This window comes from Lithobates pipiens, unplaced genomic scaffold, assembly GCF_037356315.1.
Source record: "Lithobates pipiens isolate NorthernLeopardFrog02 unplaced genomic scaffold, aLitPip1_a1.2 Scaffold_1, whole genome shotgun sequence".
NCBI lineage: Eukaryota > Metazoa > Chordata > Amphibia > Anura > Ranidae > Lithobates > Lithobates pipiens.
The window spans coordinates 153,160,715-153,180,664 of NW_027507685.1; the positions used below are offsets into that span (position 1 = coordinate 153,160,715).

General features: G+C 44.1%; 1 protein-coding gene across 1 annotated transcript in view; it reads right to left on the reverse strand.

Annotated features, from left to right (window-relative positions):
* Window positions 1-2,419: 2,419 nt before the first annotated feature.
* The window catches only part of GLE1 (GLE1 RNA export mediator), a 46,639-nt gene continuing 29,108 nt past the window's right edge, over window positions 2,420-19,950 (reverse strand). Inside the window, exons 12-16 of the mRNA XM_077478698.1 lie at window positions 15,243-15,372; window positions 12,251-12,355; window positions 8,219-8,301; window positions 2,902-2,965; window positions 2,420-2,819 (exon numbers count right to left, since the gene is read on the reverse strand). Coding sequence (XP_077334824.1) covers window positions 2,766-2,819; window positions 2,902-2,965; window positions 8,219-8,301; window positions 12,251-12,355; window positions 15,243-15,372 — 436 coding nt within the window. The 3' untranslated portion in view covers window positions 2,420-2,765. The remainder of the gene's footprint in view (window positions 2,820-2,901; window positions 2,966-8,218; window positions 8,302-12,250; window positions 12,356-15,242; window positions 15,373-19,950) is intronic.

A 19,950-nucleotide genomic window follows, 5' to 3' on the forward strand; every position in this document is an offset into this window, starting at 1 on the left:
TAGGGTACCCTATGTTACCACTTGAATACCAGTAAGTAGTAGCTTTTTATTACCAGGCCATACAACACTGTACCCAAATTACATTTATGCCATTTCTTCTAAGACCTTTATTTTGATGGTATTATTAGCCACCGTTTTAGGACAGACAAAAAATAATAAAATAAAGCATTTACCTTACTTCCTCTTAAAATAAAAATGCCAGTATTTTGCTTTTAGAAAATAGACACCCCAAGGGGATCTCGTTTTTTTACATAATTTTTTGAAAATGAAGAAACAAGTTGGTATTGAAACATGGAGCTTGGTAGTGGTACACTAGATACAGCGTAATACAAGTCATACACAGAGGTACAAGGTGAAGGGTGTTCTTCCACTGATAAGAAGAAGGGGTGGACGCTCAGATCTTTTTTTAATTTTTTTTATTTTTTTTTTTATTAATACTACGTTACAATTTTTTCCCATGAAAGTGGATTTATCCTTTAAATCGCTCACAGGTCTAATATGAAGCACCTAAAAAAGGTGTAAAAATTCAAATCTGATCCAGAAATGCCATTGGTCTCTTCTTACCCTTATCAGGTGCAAAAAGCCACCAATCATAAGGATGAGTTGAGGGCAAACGTGTCTGTGGTTTCCCTTCTGGCATGTTGTAGCCAAGTGAATCATACCAAATTACTTTTACTGGGCCATCATGGAAATCTAAGAGAAAAAAAAAAAAAAAAAAACTTCATCCGAGTTTATATACTATAGATCAGGGGTAAGAAACCTTGGCCCTTCAGCTGTGGGGAAACTACAAGTCCCATGAGGCATTGCAAGACCCTGACGATCACAGGCATGACTCAGAGGCAGAGGCATGATGGTATTTGTAGTGTCACCACAGCTGGAGTGCCGAGGTTGCCTACCCCTGCTATAGACCATTACAATGCACCAAAAAGATGCAACAAGCTGTTTTGCTTTTAATCGCATTTTAAAAAATTTTTTGCCCCCGCTTACATCTCCCCTTAAAGTTTTCTCTTTCTATAATGTTAATCTGAAGTCTTTCATCTGTGGCAGGGATTGGCTGATACCCAGGTACAATAGGGCCAGAATACAGTTCCAACTACTACATGGGCTGCCTGCATGGGCTGGTATTGGGAGTGGCAGGAAATGGTACAAGTTTTTTTCAATGGCTAGCAGGCAGAGACTGATCAAGGTAAGCAACACTGTGCAAAAAGCTTAAAAGGGTAATTTCACCGTTACGGAAAAATCTGTAAAAGGTGAACTTATACTTTAAGGGCAGACCCAGCAACCACCTGTCCCTGGTTTCTACCTATTACAGGCAGTGCGCACACAGTGACATCAGCCCTGCCAGGACCTTTTTGTATGAATTGCATTTTAAGCACACAACTCAACCATTGAATCACTATACAACAAAAGGCTTTTCTTTTGTGTTACAAATGTAGATTTTATATAATGGCGATGAATGAAGTTTAAGAGGACTTTTTCAAATGTATGCATTTTCCTTGGCATTTTAGTCCTTGCAATACTTACCTGAGCCCCAGCTCAAAACAGTGATGTGCACGAGAGCCTCCGGGGACTGCCTCCTCATTGGCTCCTGCTGCTGTCAATCACAGAGGGAGACATAGGGGGGGGGTCAATGCCAAACCACAGCTCTGTGCGTGAATGGACAGAGCAGCGGCCCCGTACCAAACTGCTTGCTGTGGGGGGCACTCAGCAGGAGGGAGGAGCCAGGAGCGTTGAAGTGGGACCCGAGAAGAGGGGGTTTGGGTTGCTATGTGCAAAACCACTGCAAAGAGCAGGCAAGTATAACATATTTATTTTAACAATCAGCCTTTAATATTACTTTAAACTCCTGTCCATGTTTAGTTATAGAACAGTTGGCAGTGCACTGGTGCATTCTGTAGTGTGCCCCCAAACTGTTGCATGTAGCAGCAACAATACTGGGCAACAAAAGCTGGCGTTTGATGTAGCGGGTGCCCCGCATCTCCCATGGCCATGCCAAGCTGACCTGTCATCTCATGCGGAGGATTCACCCCCCCCGCCCCCCCCCACTGACTCCAGTAATGATACGAGCGGTGCCTGCTCAGCCACGGCTGCCCGATCTGCTCCCTCATTGGCAGGAAGAGAGGAGCCAATCAACACAGGGCTCCAGCAGTGCAAGGCATCTTGGGACATGAAGTCCCCATCTCACACAGCTCCATAGCCTCCTAAGGGGCCAAACTACACGGCCCAGCATGCTCTCTGGGTGAAGAGATTTTCTCTCAAGAGAGGCTGCCTGAAACCGGGAAGGTTGCCACGAGACGATTCTTGGGGTCGAAGGGCAGAAAACCGGACCAAACAAACTCAAGTGGCTCCTACAGGGGTATTGCTACATTGACAACATATTTGCATTATATACACACACACACACGCTAAAAAGACTGAATGTAGTGGGTGGACTAAGAATTTTTTTTTTTTTCCACATTTATTTTAAAATATATAAATTTAACAAATACAATAAAAACCTAAGAATAAAAAACATATTGCAGATTACCATCTTTTTTTATCTGATAATCCTGCCAGCAACACACTCCTAGGGTGACAATGCTCACTCACTCTACACATCTAGAAGTAGTGGTGTCATTATCCTAGGACAAGTGTGTTAGGGCTTTTAATGATATATTTGATAGACCAAAAGGGAGTGAATAAGTTCATTGGGATGAGGGGTTTACAAAACACTTTCATTTTACAATTGGAAGTTTGAATACACCACGGCTTCCGTTCTTTCACAATCAAAAACGTTGATATCCCTTTGGCAGAGGTATTGTCTTTTGTTGTAAGATATTCTGTTAATAAATGGAACAAACATGTAAGTAACTAAATTAGCCATTCAGAAGTTATCCACAAAACTAGCAATATAAAACTTACTTCCAAGAAGGACCTTAGTCGGACCACTGCCCCCATTTCCCCCTCCGCAGTTATCATCTGGATTCTGTAGGAAAAGAGAAAATGTATACTAATTCAGTCTACTGAGAAATAGGATTATTGTACTCCCTGCAAAATCCTTTTCTTGGAGTCCACCGACACACAAATCTTATGCAAGTGGATTATACTTCTGTCTACAAAGCAGATTGAACACTGGCACCAATATCCTGGGTGTAGCCCCTCCCATGACCAGAATACTTCAGTTTACCAAGAGCAATGGCCATCCACTTAGGAGGGAAGGGACCTGTGACCCTCAATGAAGTCTGTGAAGAGCATTTTACAGGGAGTTTGGATTTTTATATTCACTGTTAAAATTGTTTTCTTGGAGTCCATTAGGGAAGTCATATACGGTCAGATAGTACTGCTGCCAACAGGAGGGCAGGACAAAAAAAATAAAAATAAAAAAGGGATCTGTAAGCCAGCCCAGCATAACTCCTCCTCTACCCAGCATGATAATAAAACACAGAGAGAGGAGGGACATGTGTCCAGCAATTGACTAAAATTTGAAAATTTTACAGCAAGTACTAAATTCTATGTTGTGATCTCATCCACTAAAGGACACAGAGTTAAATACTGTTGGAATGTCCAAAAGCAGTCCAAAATGAGAAGTGGGCAACCAGCAACAAGCTATTAGGCCCATATAAAAACAGAACTTGAAACTGCCTGCAGCCCAAGAGCGGCTTGATGAACCAGCAACCAAAAACAGACACCAGATGAAGCTGGACCCATCTGTATGATAGGTAATCTTCCAAAGTGACATGTTACCTTGATGTACAAGGCCTAGAAAACAGAAACCAGAGCGGAATGAAACATGGAAGGGCGCAATGATGCATTGACCAAGAGAAGCTGGACAACTTGAACCCACCATGGGTTCGAATAGCAAATTCCCGCTTGGAGAGGGGGGGGGGATGCCAACCAACATGATTAATAAGGAAAAGGAAACCCAATTCCTTGAAGAAACTAATACCAGGAACCTTGGTAAAAGTGCTGGTAGTACAAAACCAGCTGATCTAGAGAAAAGGTCCCAAGTCTCTACTCCACCTAACCCCATAAAGGACAATAAAACAAGAGCCATAAAAAGGGAATGGAAAGGACTCCTACATCTTGCAGAGAACCCAGGATTGTAACTCAAAGTCCACATGAATGAATGAAGAAGGTACATGCAAAACAAAAAACAAAAAAAAACACCCCAACACGGTTATGTAGGAGAGGAAGTTTAGAACCTAACCATAAACTGATGTGATGGCTTAGCAAGTCATGCAAAAGGCACCTCTGGGGCAGGCTCTAGGAGAATCGCTGCCTAAACCCAAGTAAAGTTGGCCATACATGAATCAAAATTCAGCCAGTTCAGCAGGGACTGGCTGAATTTTTATCCATGTGTGGCCAATGTGGTTGAACAGAAATTGATTTACCAATCTACTTCTGTTCAAACACCCTGTCAAAATATTCTCTCTCAATCAGCACAGCAGGCAATAGGCTGCAGCGCTAATCAGTGTATTCAGATTGCGGTGGCGTCTCCACGCCATCTAACCTGCAGACAGCACAGGGAGACACGTGGCGCTTCTCTAAAAGTCCTTCACCAGCAACGCAGGGGCTGAGACATACCTAAAAGAATGAAACTACTGCACCCTGTATTAAATGGTTCAGAAACTACCAGCTGGGAAGAACTGGTTTACAGTGGACTGCCCTTTAGGGGATTTGTGTAGGTAAGACCCCCAGTACCGTTCATACCAGGAAGCAGGCTACCTCTCATCGTGTAGGAGGGATTGAGATACTGAACGTAAAAACACAGCAGTATATGGTGTCCTATGTGGTGTCTGAGCCAGGAGACCTACACTTTGTGGGCCTAGCTGTACTCACTCCAAAAGCATATGGAGGATAAGGCTAGATTCAAGACAACCTTTCCTTGGACATCTTATGCGGAGACAGATGAATATTCTGGACTGCTGCAGTTGTCTTCATCAAGGGAGGAACAGGACCATACAACCAAGTATCCCTTGAAGGCCAAGTGAATCAGGTGCTGCATCACAGCTTCTTAACCAGAGTACTCTGCACATCTATATGGAATCAGATCCACACAGGACACATATTTTGAGGTTTCCAACAAGGCATAGGAATTGGGAAGTTAATCTCCAAACATCTCTGCTCCACAAGCTCTACTAGAAAGGAGATTTATTCCCTACAGTGGGGAGAGCCTTTTTAAAAAGAGATCTAACCCATTCTGTCACAGTTTTGCAGGTTCTGCCCGCTGTCTTGATGGCTGTGACCTTAATCTGTCAGAGAAAGTTGGGATTTAAAAAGGGATTTGAAATACTGGTCAGCATGCAAGCATGCCCTCTTTTAACGTAATGCAAGGTAGAGCGTACTGCGTCAGTAAGAGTTGAAATGGTCTCTTGCATAGTCATGACAGGAGACTGTGGTGCCCCAAGAACAGCCTCATCAGATGTGGAGACTCTGAGTTTGGGTCAGAGGTTGTCGCTACAATCTATGGGCCGGTCTGTTCCAAGGCCTTGGGATTGCCTATGTAGGGAAGTGCAGGAAAGTGCTTAGAGCTTCTGTAATTCGTAGCTACAAAGCTTTGGGTATCCTTGGCCAACAAGATATGTGCAACTTCAGTGGAGACATTCAATGATAGGTTAGGGAACTCTACAACCACTATCACTTTGCTGGGTGAGGCAAAGGCAGAAGGTTTTTTTTTTTAATCTTCATGCATTCTATGTGATTGCGAGTCAAGGATCACCCGTGGCAGAGGAACTGTCCCACCATGTGGCAGTGACGCAGCTAGACTCGAGGCTGAGCCTCAGATACTAAAAAAAAAAAAAAAAAAAAAAAAAAAACAGGCAGCTGATGGTCGAATGGACCAGTGTCACTCTATGCACGCAGTAGGAACAAACCAAAAGGTTGGACAACAAATTTGCAAAGCAAAGGCAGCAGGACGACAATGTATCCCCTCCGACAGTTTGCGAGAAAGAGCATGCGACTAATAGAAGCAACAGGGAGATTCTCCAGCTTCGCAGTAGTGTACAGTGCATCAAAGAGGAGACCGGTTCCCTTTGCTTACTAGTAAAGGCTGCAGACTAAGGATCCTCCTTGTCCTGGAATTGAATCGACAAAAAAGGGGGTCAGCAGCAACTGACCAACTACCAGCAGCCAATGAAGTCTGGTTCAGACACAAAGGTGCAATGGGGTGCTTGTGTCATTTACAGTCATATTCTGTAACCAAATGCAGACCCCAACAATGAAAGGGCTGATCTAGGCTTGCCTGGTCTTTCGCAGTGAGAAAACAGGTATACTGACTGGGGTATTAAAAAAAAAAAAAAAAAAAAAAAAAAAAAAAAAAGCTACTGGAGGTTGGTCTGAAGAAGACAGGTTTGTATTCTGGGTTCAGATCCCACCAGAGATACTATCTGAATGGTGTACAATGTTTTCTCTTCACAACCCAAAAAATAGATTGATAGTGTAACTGATACCTAGAGTGTAATGAGTGCTGTAGGTACATTAGACTGTAACCTTCTCAAGGGCATAGACCAGTGTATACAGTTCTCCCTACTCTGTACAGCAATGCATAGTATTTCAGTGCTATGAAAAATATAAGGAGATCGATAACTAAGGTGGAATGGGATAGAATTGCAAATGAAGTCTGGTTGTGGTTAGCAGGGATCAGGTCTGGGGAGTTTGAATCCTAAGTCACACCTGCCTGAGCTAACCCCTCAGAAAGCTGTCCCTGTGCCTCATTCCCTGACCTAAAGTTGCATGTAGACGTGCTCCTTGTATACATGACGCTGCAGGGTGGGGAATGCCTTGGCCACTTATGATTGGCAGGGCGAAGTGAGAGCTTTTCTGGCAGGAGGTGGGTTTGGACTAAGATCCAAAAACACCCAAGCTCATCCCTAGTGGTCCCCCAGAGGCCAATGCTGGACAATAGATGGGTTATTACAAGCTGGAGGATGCTGCCCAACAAGTATACCAAATTTACTTGTACAATTTCTTTTTTCTGGGATGTGGCTGTCATGCATTACAAATGTACACTGCAAGTAAACTAAAATACACTTTTTCAAAAAACGACAGTGTTTCGTAGTACAAGTGAAAAATTGATTTTAAAGGAACTCTACTTCTCTCCTACAGCAAATTTGGCTTTAGGCTGAACTGTAGCCTGAAAAAAAAAAAAAAATGCTACTAAAACACAGGTTTTTCATAGAATCTTTTGTAGGGTAAGAAAAAACTAAAACTTTTTACTAACGACTTTTGTTTTGTCTAACGCCACCTGCTGCATATTTTCTGCATTTTTTAAATGCCACAGAGTAGAGCCTAGTGCCAGTACAACTCTATTGCACATACTTGGGAGTTGTATCATCCGAAGGAGATGCTGGCAGTAGGAGAAGCTTCCAGTGCTTGTGGATCTGCCACAAGTGGACCGGGACAGGTTTGCAGTGCATATTTGCACATTTTTACAAGTTGTCACGTACCTTTCTTGCAGAGCCTGATGAGCAGAGGAAGGCCTCTCGTACAGCCCCAGTTCAGGGACCGAGTTCGCAACAGCGGCCGCGAGAGCGTGGTGGGGTAGGAGTGCCTATGGTGTTCTCCATAGCAGGGGGACACTAGTAGCCCCCAGCAGCAGTAGTAGTGGAGCTGCGGTTTGTGGCTGTGGATACAGGCATTTGACGCAGGGATGCTGCAGACGCAAGTAGATTGCTGGTTCCAGGTACCACAGATGCAGATACATGGAGGCTGTAGCAAAGGGAGAAGACTGGTGCAGAGTCAGACAAGACAGGTCAGATACAGAGGAATCGGGTGCAGAGATATCAAGAACGGTCAAGTTCATGCAGAGGTTTGACAACAGGAAATCCAGAGAGTAAGGCTGAAGAAAGTTCAAGCAAGCCAAGGTCAGGAATGGAGAGAATCGGAGGAGTTAGGAAAACCGGGTACAATCGGGTCAAGGGCAGGTGCTGGAAACAGGATACAGGGTGAAGACTGCAGATCAGGCAGCGAAGGCCCTAGTGCATCTGCCCTCCTTATATACTGCCATTGGCACCAGTGCTAATGGGCACACACGTGCATGGGAGTTCGCAACAAACCCGCAGACATGCCTCTGCACATCTGCTGTTATGGCCTGCAAGTCCCTGACACAAGTTCTCCTGCCACCACCCCCCTGTCCGTGCTGCTTTAATGTCATATACTGAATAGGAAGTATCAGACAATGAATTTGTAAGCATGCCACAGAGGTGACATCTGAGGCTTCAAAATGTTATTTTCCACCTACCTAGGGAAAAGTTCTTCTTTAAGCAAAATAATTAATTTCCAAAACTGGTCTTGGTATTGTTTCAATAAGGCATTCCCGCACACCTGCAAATAGAGAGCAGAGCAAGTTAAAAATAAAAAAAAATAAAAAACCACATACACAATATACTTTGCCCTGAACATCCAATCCTGGATCTCAGTTTTCTGTTTATAATTATCCATATAAAAGATTATAGCTATAAATCAATTTATTGCCAAGTACCCATATTTGCCATAAAGAACTTATGGGTCAGTGTCCAGTCAAGTGGAGAAAGAGGATAGCATCAAGTCTCAATATTAAATTTTAGGAATACAAATGCTCCCTTGCAGTGGGGCTGCTCCTGCACTGCAAGGGCCAAATGCTCATTACTATCCAGGAGGCTTCAAAAACCAGTTGTACTTACCTGATCCTCTGCTCCTCCTTCCTGGCAGTTAGCACTCCTCTCTACTCCCTTATGCTTTGGCAGTGGTCTGCCCCTCTGCATCCTCATGTCCAGTGCAGGACTCTTAGCTCTGCATTCGTCTTGATGACATCAGAGGACCTGCGACCTCCAGAGCATAAGAGAGAAGAGGCTGCAGGGACAGTGTATACAACCCTATAAGGAGTCTGCAGAAACGGAGGATGGGCAAGTAAAAGTCATTTTTGCAGACCCCTAGAGATAAAAATTAGCTTTTAACCCTTGCATCTCCACTGCAATTGAGCATTTTCGAACACCCCACCCACCCCAAAGTGTCCAGCATTGAAAAATAAGCATTCCAATGTACAAAAGGTGGACAGTATCAACCACAGGTACCAATGACACATATTTTTTTTTTTTTGGTACCATTAACACATACAAAATCTTGTAATAAGGCCTCATACACATGGAAATTTTTACAGCGGCTTTTTTGAGCTTTTATTGCTGCTTAAAGTGGGGTACCCCCTAAAAAAAAAAAATTAAAAGTCAGCAGCTACAAATACTGCAGCTGCTGGCTTTTAATAATCGGACACTTACCTGTCCCGGGTTCCAGCGATGCGGGGGAACGAAGCCCCCCCCTCGCTCCCCGCTCCGCTCGCGGCGCCGTCATGCATACTGTGGGCACCCGGCTGTGGCTTCACAGCCGGGCACCCACTGCGCATGCGCGAGCGGCGCAGGGCGCCGTGATACGCCGTACAGTCACCTGGGACACGTGACAGGTCCCAGGTGAATGTGCGGCGTGAGGGGAAGTGATGTCACCAGCCCGGGCAATGAAGAAGGCAGACTACGAGGGACCCCCTAGCAACCGGTATTTAGAGGTGAGTAAAATTTTTTTTTTTTGCCAATTATTTTTTTTTGATTTTTTTTAAGATTTTTAAGTGGTTTTATTTTTTGGGGGGCAACTCCACTTTAAGAAAAAAAATAAAAAATAAACCAAGGACCAGCGTGTTCTGAGGCTCCAGCGCTAGAGCTGTAAAAAGGTCAGACGCCAGCAAAAGGTGTTAAAAGACGAATGAACGAGGCTTAACGCTGTGTTACGCCTCGTCCAGCGTTGGTCTATTCAAAATCAATGGTTCCCTATGGGAGCCCATTGATTTGAATAGAAGTCGCACCAGAAGTCGGATCACGATGATGCGACTTGTGTGCTGAGGATATTGAAGGTGGAACCCTGCGAAAAAAATAAAAATAAAAAATTTGCGTGAGGTTATAGGGAACCATTGATTATTGGGTAGAGACAGAGAAACACGGCTGAAAGCTAGCGTTGCTTAACGTGCATTGAATTCAATGCAAAACGCCTAAAAAATAAATAAAATAAAAAATCGTGTTTTTAACGCTGCTTTTTTCCTAGCGTCTATACTAGCTTTACAGCTGTTTTTTAAAATGTCCGTGTGTATGAGGCCTAAAGCTTTAGATACTTAAAACTGAACACACCATGCAGCTATAAAAAAAATAAACGCTGCATAAAAGCAAAGCTCCATGTAAATGGTTTATTGCAGTATGAAACACAAACATTTACCAATATGTGATTTGCACATATTTTTCAAACTGCATATCCTGAATAATCGCTCTTGCTTGTTCAGCTTGCAATGTCACATCACTCTCTCCAGCCTTCCATAGAGGTTATTGTTAAACCAGGAGCAGCAGGGTGACAGAGTGGTTTGTGGAGTACAAGAATAGCTGGCCATAATTACATATAGTTTAGTTACATATTTTCTGGCATGTAAAATAGTAAACAAAATTAAACTCAACTATGTATTTAGCCTCTTGGCTAGTGTTTTATTTAGTTTAATTTATTGCAATTACGCGTTTATTAAGGAATGTATTAATTGTAAATTTTAAATGCAACTTGTGTATGTAACTGAAACTGTCCTGGTATCGGCCTCCTGCAATCCCTTGTAGAATAGTCCTTAGACTAGAAGACAGGGCCCTGTGACAGCTGTGTTAGCAGTGAATATGCCAACAAGAGGAGAGAGCAGATTAAGCAAAGTGATGACATAATTGGTGCAATGCCACCTCTTCATTATATAATTCAGCAACCCAGGAGTGTCTGAGACTGGCAGGAGTGAAGGATGAGTACCTGACTGCGATGTCTGGAAGGGGTGACTGGATTACAACACTGAAGAAAATTACAAATTATTTGGAAGCTGAAAAAAAAAAAAAAAAAAAAAAAAAAAAACGCTCTCATGCAGATTTCAGCTCTTTTTTTAAATCTGTTTGGAAGTTCTTCTAGAGTGCAACTGTATCCAGACTATGGCCATTCAGATATTTACAAAATTCTTAAATCCCAATTGAACTTTGGGATTTGATATTAAGACTCAAACAATACACTAATCTCCAATTATGCGTCACTTCTTTCAATGCACCAATTTAAATATCCCAAAGCCCAAAAAAGGTGGACAAACATGATTTCTTATAATGAACAGATTGAGCTGAGTTTGAACATGGTCTCTGATGTTCTCCAGAAGGAGTGAGACATCTAAAACTGACTTCCCTGTAGAAACTGGTCTAACCCCTCGAAGCCTTCCTTCCCAAAATGTCATGAAGAGGCCAATTTTAATTTATATGTGTTTGGCTATGTAGGCCACTCAGATAATGAAGGAGTATCAAATCAGCATAGTGGATCCTTTAGCTCTACAGACAATCTATATTCCCTAAAGTGTGCCTTTAAAGAGGAGCTCCAGTTGCTTGCATTTATTGAAAGTCAGCAGCTACAAAAAGTGTAGCTGCTGACATTTAATAAGTACTCACTGTCCCAGGATCCAGCGATGTGCTCACTTGAGCCATCGCTTCTGTCCCTGGTGCTGGCATTGCAACTGTGTGCACCAGACACTGGGTTGTGACAGCCTGCGGCCACACAATTGGGTGCCCACTGCACATGTGAAAGTCACGTTGCACCTCCTGAATGGTCTGGCAGTCTTCTGGGACTTATGACGTGTCCCAGAAGACTGCAGGGAGTGAGAGGAGAACTTACGCTTTGATGCCATAGAAGTGGGAATGGGTACCTGTCAAAACTGGCACCCCCCCAAAAAAATAAAAATAAAAGTGACATGCCAAACTTGGCAGGGGAGGAGTACTTATAGCAGGACTTCTGCTTTTTGGGTGGAACTTGGCTTTAAGCAATACTCGACGATCTAGCTAAATAAGCACACCAAAAAAAAAAAAATAAATAAATAAAAAAAAAAAAGGGACATACCTCTACTATTCATCTATGTGATGAAAAAAAAATTCCCTGTACATGGAAGGAGTAGTAGAATAGACACAATAAATTAATTATAATTTACCACTTTATAAAGTAGTGCAAGATCTTATAAAGACATTCAGAGAAATCTATAAAAAAAAATAAAGGACTATGAACAGCCTAACAATAGCTGTCCCAGGCACTGGTGGTTCACAACACACATGCTTGACTAAGCACTGATGTTATGTATGGTACTTGCATTGTAAAAATTTGTTGACTGATTATGACTGCAAGTTATAACTTTATTTTTATGTAACCACTAGTCAGGAAATGCACAAATACAAAAAAAAAAAAAAAAGAAAAAAAAAAAAGGACTTACCTCTAAGAAGTCATATAGAAGAGTAGCTGTGATATCTACTACTGGTTCAAGGTTTAACATTTGTGCCAGCCAACGCCAACCATAATTTAGCCCATGAGGATGATGCTGCAAACCAACAGATAAGAAAGTTACTCATGAATCAGTCAAAGTGGTTCATCTACACAAGTGATCATGCGCCTATCCTATGGTCTTCCATATACAAAGTGAATCCTCAATAGTGACAAATTAATGCAATATAGAAGAAAATATTATAATACATCTGAAGTTCAAATTCAAAAATTATTGAATATGTGCAGTGAAGTCCATAAAGAAATGGTCCAATTGCTCAAGATAGTGAAGATCACCTCACGGGCATAAAAGTCATAATGCCTTGGATCATGATCCAATAGAAAAGGATAAACTCCCCTTCCAGGATCATCAATCTGCCTTTTTAAACAAGAGGATTCCGCCCCACATATACGATGTTCCGTTCCACATGTAAGGTAAATAAGCCTCCAATAATGCATTACAATTAAAAAGGAGTTGGTTAAACGTAAAATTGCCCGCTTACATGAAGAAAAATTGCGCCAATGAAAGGCAAACAAACATTCAGCGTACACACAACCTCTCACATAACTTCCGGTCCGCAGTTTGCTCCGGCCACGCCCTACGCGTTACATCACCTCACTTCCTCAGGAGGGAGGTGGCGTGAACACCGAATGTTTGTCTTTCTTTGGAGCAATTTTTGCTTCATTCATGTAAACAGGCACTTTTAAGTTTAATAAACGCTTTTTAATGGTAATGCACTACTGGAGGCTTATTAACCTCACACGTGGAACGGAACATCGTATATGCGAGGCGGAATCCTCTTATATAAAAAGGCACATTGATGATCCTGGAAGGGGAGTTTATCCTTTTCTATTGGATCATGATCCAAGGCATTATTGACTTATGTGCATGAGGTAAGAGTTCTGTGAGTACAGTGGTGTGGTGTCAGCAGTTTCACTCATTTGAGAAAATGCCCAGTTATTTGTCCCCCATCTTCACTATCTTGAGCAATTGGACCATTTATGGACTTCACTGCTGAAATTCCACTTTATTTTAAATTTATTTCACTCACAAGTAGTAGCGCAGAAGACCAAATTTTACACAACATCTGCACAAGTACTTGAGTTGGTATCTCAGCAAAAAATAAATAAATTACACACACAAAACAAAAAAAAAACAAACAGACAGATTATGTATCTTAATATCATCATAGTATTTAGTATCTTATTACTACCAGAACCAAGTATGTCACTTTTGATACAGACAGTGCCCCCATCCAATACCCTCAGGAAAAGAAAAGGAAAAGAAAGGAAAAAAAGAAGGCAAAAAAAAAAAAAAAAGAAAGAAAAGGAAAACTTCAGGTACCCGCCCTTACTGCTCTACCAGCATTTGCAGGCTCCAGCTCAGCACTTCCCTATTTATAGTCGGTTGCTCCACCAGCTTGTGCATTTAAATGTATGCACTCTCTTAGGAGATGATGCAAGTCCTTGGCAGCTGCTGCCGAGAACGGTACATTAGTCCTTATAGCAGAACTGATGGATGTGTGAGCTTCAATTTACTGGCCCCATAGCCCAAGAAGCTCAGTGTGCTAAAGCTGGAGGCGTTGGGAAAAGGAGGGAGGACATCTGTATCTATAAAATATGAACTTCTTTCACCATTAAATCATCAGGCTGGGGAAGGCAGGCGACACACTAGAATTCTTTATCTGCAACTGTGAAAGGGTTTTTACTCTCCTAGATGTGCAGTGTAGCAGTCAGTCAAGGCTGTATTATCGCAGTGCTGGATGGAGCCTGCCGAAGAGAGAAGTAAAGCTGGCCATAGAGAGATTCGAACCATGTGATTGTACCCAAGTTAATCGATCGGTCAACTTGGGTACAACCAGCATGTCAGCTTTTAACACAAATTTCTGCCAGCGGCTATAGCCACTAGTAACATTCACCGAGTTTTCCTCAACAGGAGAACACAATAGCTCAGCGAGAGGGATTCCCATCAACACTGGATGTGTTAATGGGGGGAGAAAAACCAAAATAAATAAAAAACACAAAAAAACAAACAAAAAAATTAATACCGTATATACTCGAGTATAAGCCGAGATTTTCAGCCTCTTTTTTGAGGCTGAAAGTGCCCCCCTCGGCTTATACTCGAGTCACCACCGTCTGTCTACCCGATCAGCGTGTCGAGCAGACAGACGGCGGCCATTCAACTATTCAAAAGCCACGCCTCCCTGTCTGCGATAGGCGGAACACTCAATTTCCCAGCAGTCAGTGGTCCGCCTATCACGGACATCCGCTCATCCATACTACGGACGAGGATGAGAGGATGTCCGTAATAGGCGGAACACAGACTGCTGGAAAATTGAGTGTTCCGCCTATCACAGACGGAGGCGCGGCTTTTGAACAGTGGAATGGCCGCCGTCTGTCAGACGAGAAGAGGTGCGGCGATCCTGGCATGGCCGCCGTATGTGCAGAAGCACGCAGGCTTGGGACGCAGGCTCGGGACGCACAAGGCTGCACACACACACACACACACACACACAGGGCTGGACGGACACACAGGGCTGGACAGGCATGTCTCACCCTCGGCTTATACACGAGTCAATAAGTTTTCCCATTTTTTTGTGGTAAATTAGGGGCCTCGGCTTATATTCGGATCGACCTATACTCGAGTATATATGGTAAAACACATGAGTGATTTTCTTTCCTTCAACCCATGGTTGCAGAGAAAAAAAAATAAAAAAAAATTGCAGCATCTATGGGTGGCTTAAAGCAAGTATTTACTCCTCTATCCTCTGCCCCTAGACTAAATAAGCATTTAATCCTTAGAGTTCAGGGAAGCACCACTGCAAGGATACAATTTCCTGCAGTTGGGCTCTTCACACATTCACAAGCACATAAAGAGCAAACAGAAAAAAATTATTATAAAATAAAAATAAATAAACACACCAGGTTACTTCATAAACACATACCGATTGTACTGTCCCAAAAGCATTGCGTATTTGTATGATTGCAGCATACAAACGGATCATTCCCGACATTCGTTTCAAGAAATGGTCCTGTGCCTCAACCACAGAGCCATCTATATTATAACCCAATTCCCTACGGAGACAAAAGTGACAGGATATCAAATCTAAATCTACCTGCATCACTGGGACAGAAAATGTCATTTGGGGCACCCAGTAAAGAAAAAAAATAAAAATAAAATCAATCAATTAAAAAAAACACCCTTTTAAATTCAAGCACATTCTAAAAAAAAGCAAGCATGAGGCATCTCATTAAATGAAGGGGTAAAAGCCGTGAACTGAATGGTTTTGCTGCAACATTCCTAAGAGTTACAAGTGTCTTAAAGTTTACTCAATAGTTTGCCTATACATCTGCATTCCCCTTAATTCTGGAGCTACTGCATTGAAATATATTTTACCCTGTATTTTAACAAGGTTATGAAACAAGTAATGACCTTGACTGTCAGGGGCATGCTTCAAAAGGCTATATCAAGTGGTCTTCTTTGGCCATGGGCAGGCTGCTGCCAGTAATTTCTGCATACATTATGCCTACAAGAGGACCTGTCTGCATCCCGAGAAAGATCATGAAATGCCAAATGCAATGCCAAGCTGCTGCTAACAAAGCAAACAGAATATTGGCATGCATTAAAAAGGGGATCAACTCCAGAGATAAAACGATAATTCTCCCGCTCTACAAGACTCTGGTCTGGCGCACCTGTAGTATGCTGTCCAGTTCTGGGCACCAGTCCTCTAAAAGGATGTAATGGAAATGGAGCGAGTACAAAGAAGGGCAAAAAAGCTAACAAAGGGTCTGGAGGATATTGGTTATGAGGAAAGGTTGTGATCACTGAACTTATTCTCTCTGGAGAAGAGATGCTTGAGAGGGGATATCATTTCAATTCATGAATACCGTACTGGAGACCCCACAATTGGGATAAAATAGGATTTTTGTACTTACTGTAAAATCTTTTTCTCTGAAGTTCATTGACGGACACAGCTCCATTAAATTTTAAATGTAGGGTTATTCGCTACCTTCAGGAGAGGACTAGGCAGAACATGCAATACATATGAAAAACATAACTGTACAGTTCTGCCAAAGGGGGCGGTCCCTCTGGCCATAACCCCTCAGCCTGCTTCCTGCAGCTCAGTACATCAAACAAGAAGTAAACTGTAAAATAATAGGAGGGGTGAGTGCTGTGTCCGTCAATGAGGTGCTCCTCAACAGAGGAGTCACAATCTGAACCGGCCGTATCAGAACTTGTGGCCAACATCTGCATCAGAATGCATTGGCAACCAAAATTTAACTTTCTCCAAGAAGAAAGACTGTAAATAGCAACGATTACACGGCTGCCTGCAAAACTCTGGCCAAAGCAAGCATCAGAAGATGTGCTTACATCAACCTTGTGAAAGTGTGAACGGACAACCAAGGCGCCGCCTTGCACACCTGGGAGACAAGACGCTTGGATGTCGGAAAGCCCAAGGGGTCCCAATTGCCCTGGTGGAATGGGCCGTGACAGGAAAGGGGGGGCACCCGCCCCTTCAAGGCGTAAAGCCTGGACCACAATCTGTCTGATCCACAGTGAGATGGTGGTCGACGAGGCTGCTAGCCCTTTTTTCAGACCAGCTACCGAAATGAACAGAGAATCTGACTTCCGGAAGGGAGCCATGGCAGACAGACAGATATACCCTTAGGGCCCAGACCACGTCCAGGGAATGGAGGGCCACCTCCTTAGGGTGTGTCCGCTTAGGGCACAGAGATGGTAACACAATGTCCTCATTGAGATGGAAGGTCGAAACCACCAATTGGAAGAAAAGAAGGTTGCAGACAGAACACCACCTTATTCTCGTGCAAAACCAGATAGGGCGACTTTGACAAGGCTGCCAACTCAGAAACCCTCCTGACAGACATAATAGCCACTAAGAAGACCAATTTCTACAAAAGAGTAGACAAGGGAATTTCCCTAATGTTCTCAAACAGCAGTTTCTGAAGCACAAATAGCACCAGGTTCAAATCCCACGGAGGTAGCACCGGAGGGACTACATGCCGAAACCCTTGCACAAAAGGTTCTTACCAATGAGTGAGACGCCAGGTGTCATGGGAAAAAAAAAAAAAAAAAAAAAAAAAAAAAAAACAGCCAAGGCTGATATCTCTCCCTTGATGGTGCTTAAAGCCAGTTTCTGGTCCACTCCTCGCTGTAAGAGCAGCAGGATCCTGGAAACGGAATAGGTGTGCGGACGCCACCCCATCTCCTCACACATGGAGATATAAGCCTTCCACATACGATGGTATATATTTCGAGAAGATTTCCGTGCCCTCAGCAAGGTGGAGATTACTGAGTCTGACAGACATCGGTTCCTTAGCAGCTGGCTTTCAACAGCTATGCCGTTAAAACCAGTGACGGTAAAGCAGGATGGGGTATCGGACCTTGCAATAGGAGGTCTTCTCGCATCGGCAACCACCAGGGAGCATCCGCCACCAGGCATACTAGGTCGGCATACCAGGGACGTCGCGGCCAATCTGGAGCGATCAGCATCACAGGAATCTCCTCTGCCTCCACTCTGCGAAGCAGGCCATGCAACAGATTGAGCGGAGGGAAGGCGTAAATCAGCCAGTACTGCTCCCATGGAGCCACTAACACATCAGGACAAGAGATCTTTTGGCAGGACATGAACCTCTGCACCTTGCTATTGAGCAGAGAGGCCATAAGATCCACATCTGGTGTGCCCCAACACAGGCAAAGAAGCCTGAACAACTCCAGATGCAATGACCATTCTCCTGGGTCCAGCATCTGGAGACTTAGATAGTCCGCTTGCCAGTTTTCTATTCCCGGGATGTATATGGCCGACACGTGTCGCTCTGCGCACCAAAGGATGCGCCCGACCTCATGCTGCAGCCGAGCTCTTTGTTCCTCCTTGATGGTTGACATATGCCACTGCCGTGGCGTTGTCTGAATGGATCCTGATTGGACGCCCTCGTAGCCTCATTGACCATGTGGAGAGACATAGCCTGATCGATCGAAGCTTGAGCACATCGATTGGTAACTTGGATTCCTCCAGCGACCAGAGGCCCTGGGTCGACTGCATTCCCAGCACTCCACCCCAGCCGGTCAGGCTGGCGTCTGTTGTGATCACCGTCCAATGAAGAGGCAGGAACGTTTTCCCAGACCGAAGGGCCGGAGACCTCAGCCACCAGAGAAGAGAGTCCTTTAACTGGCTCACCCGAATCTGCCGATCCAGGGATAATGGAGATGTGCCCCATTTGGACAATATCTCCCTCTGCAAGACTGGTGTGAAATTGGGCGTATGGTACCGCCTCGAAGGAGGCTACCATGAGACCCAGAACTCGCATGCAGAAACACAGCGACAACCACCCACGGTTCATCAACAGCTTCACCGCGGCTCTGAGAGTCTGCCGTTTGTCTGAAGGGAGAAATACTCTCACCTCCACGGAGTCCAGTAGTAAGCCTAGGTACTCCAGGTTCAACACCCACCCAAACTCCTGTAGCGTTTGCATGGTGATCGCCACATCCTCCCTTAATTCTGAGGCGGAAGCTGCTCTCAGGAGATCGTCTAGGTAACTCACGATTGCGATCCCACGTTGTCACAACAATGCCAAAATTGGAGCCAATACTTTGGTAAAGACTCGGGCTACCGAAGCCAGGCCAAAGGGGAGAGCCACAAACTGGTAGTGCTCTTCCCACACTGCAAATCACAAGAAATCTCTAATGCCTGAGGCATATGGGTATATGCAAGTACGCGTCCTGGATGTCGAATGTGCAGCACCTACGGAGCAAACAGATTCCATTCTGAACCTTTGTACTTTCACAAAGCAATTGAGGGCTTTTAGGTCCAGGATTGGACGTACCCCTTCCTTCTTGGGGACTACAAATAGATTTGGAGAAAAATCCCTGAAACCTTTCCAGCTTTGTAACAGGCACCATCACCCCGCGCCTGAGCAGGTCCCTTACTGCCCCAAACAGGGCCTCCCGGCGAGCCGGGAATAAAAAGGTATGCTGGAGGGCTAAGAGAGGAACTCTATCTTAGCTCGATGAAATCAGTTTGCAGACCCATTGGTCAGACAGCCGAGAGGCCCACCGAGCTACAAACTCCCAAAGGCGAGCCCCCACCTGTGTGTCAGGTGGGGGCAAACCTTCATGCGGTAGTACTTTTGCTCGCAGGCTTGTGAGACCAGGGATGCCTTTGTCCCTCAGCAACCGCCCTGTCGGGCTGGGGGGTGCTTACCTGAAGTCCCAGGCGGACGAAAAAGCCTCGAAAGGAAAAGGAGGGCACTTGCCTGTGGCATGGCTCCTTACCCTTCTTGGACTGTGGGAGCAACGTGCTTTTCCCACCTGCGACATTCTTAATGTCATCCAGCAAAGCTCCAAATAGCGCTCACCAAGGAAGGGCAAATCCGTCAAAGCTTTTTTTTTTTTTTTTTTTTTTTTTTTTTTTTTTTAAGATGCCTGGTCTGCAGACCAGCATTTCAGCCAGAGCAGGCACCGCAGCACCACTGCTGATACCGATGCTCTGGAGAGCAGGGGAAGTGTATCCAGGGCTGCATCATAGACATACTTAAGGCCGTGCACCAACTGGTCTGCTAGTTCTACACAGACCAGAGGAGACTGCTGCTTCTCCAATTCATGGTGCAATCATTTTTCCCACTTAGTAAGTTTTT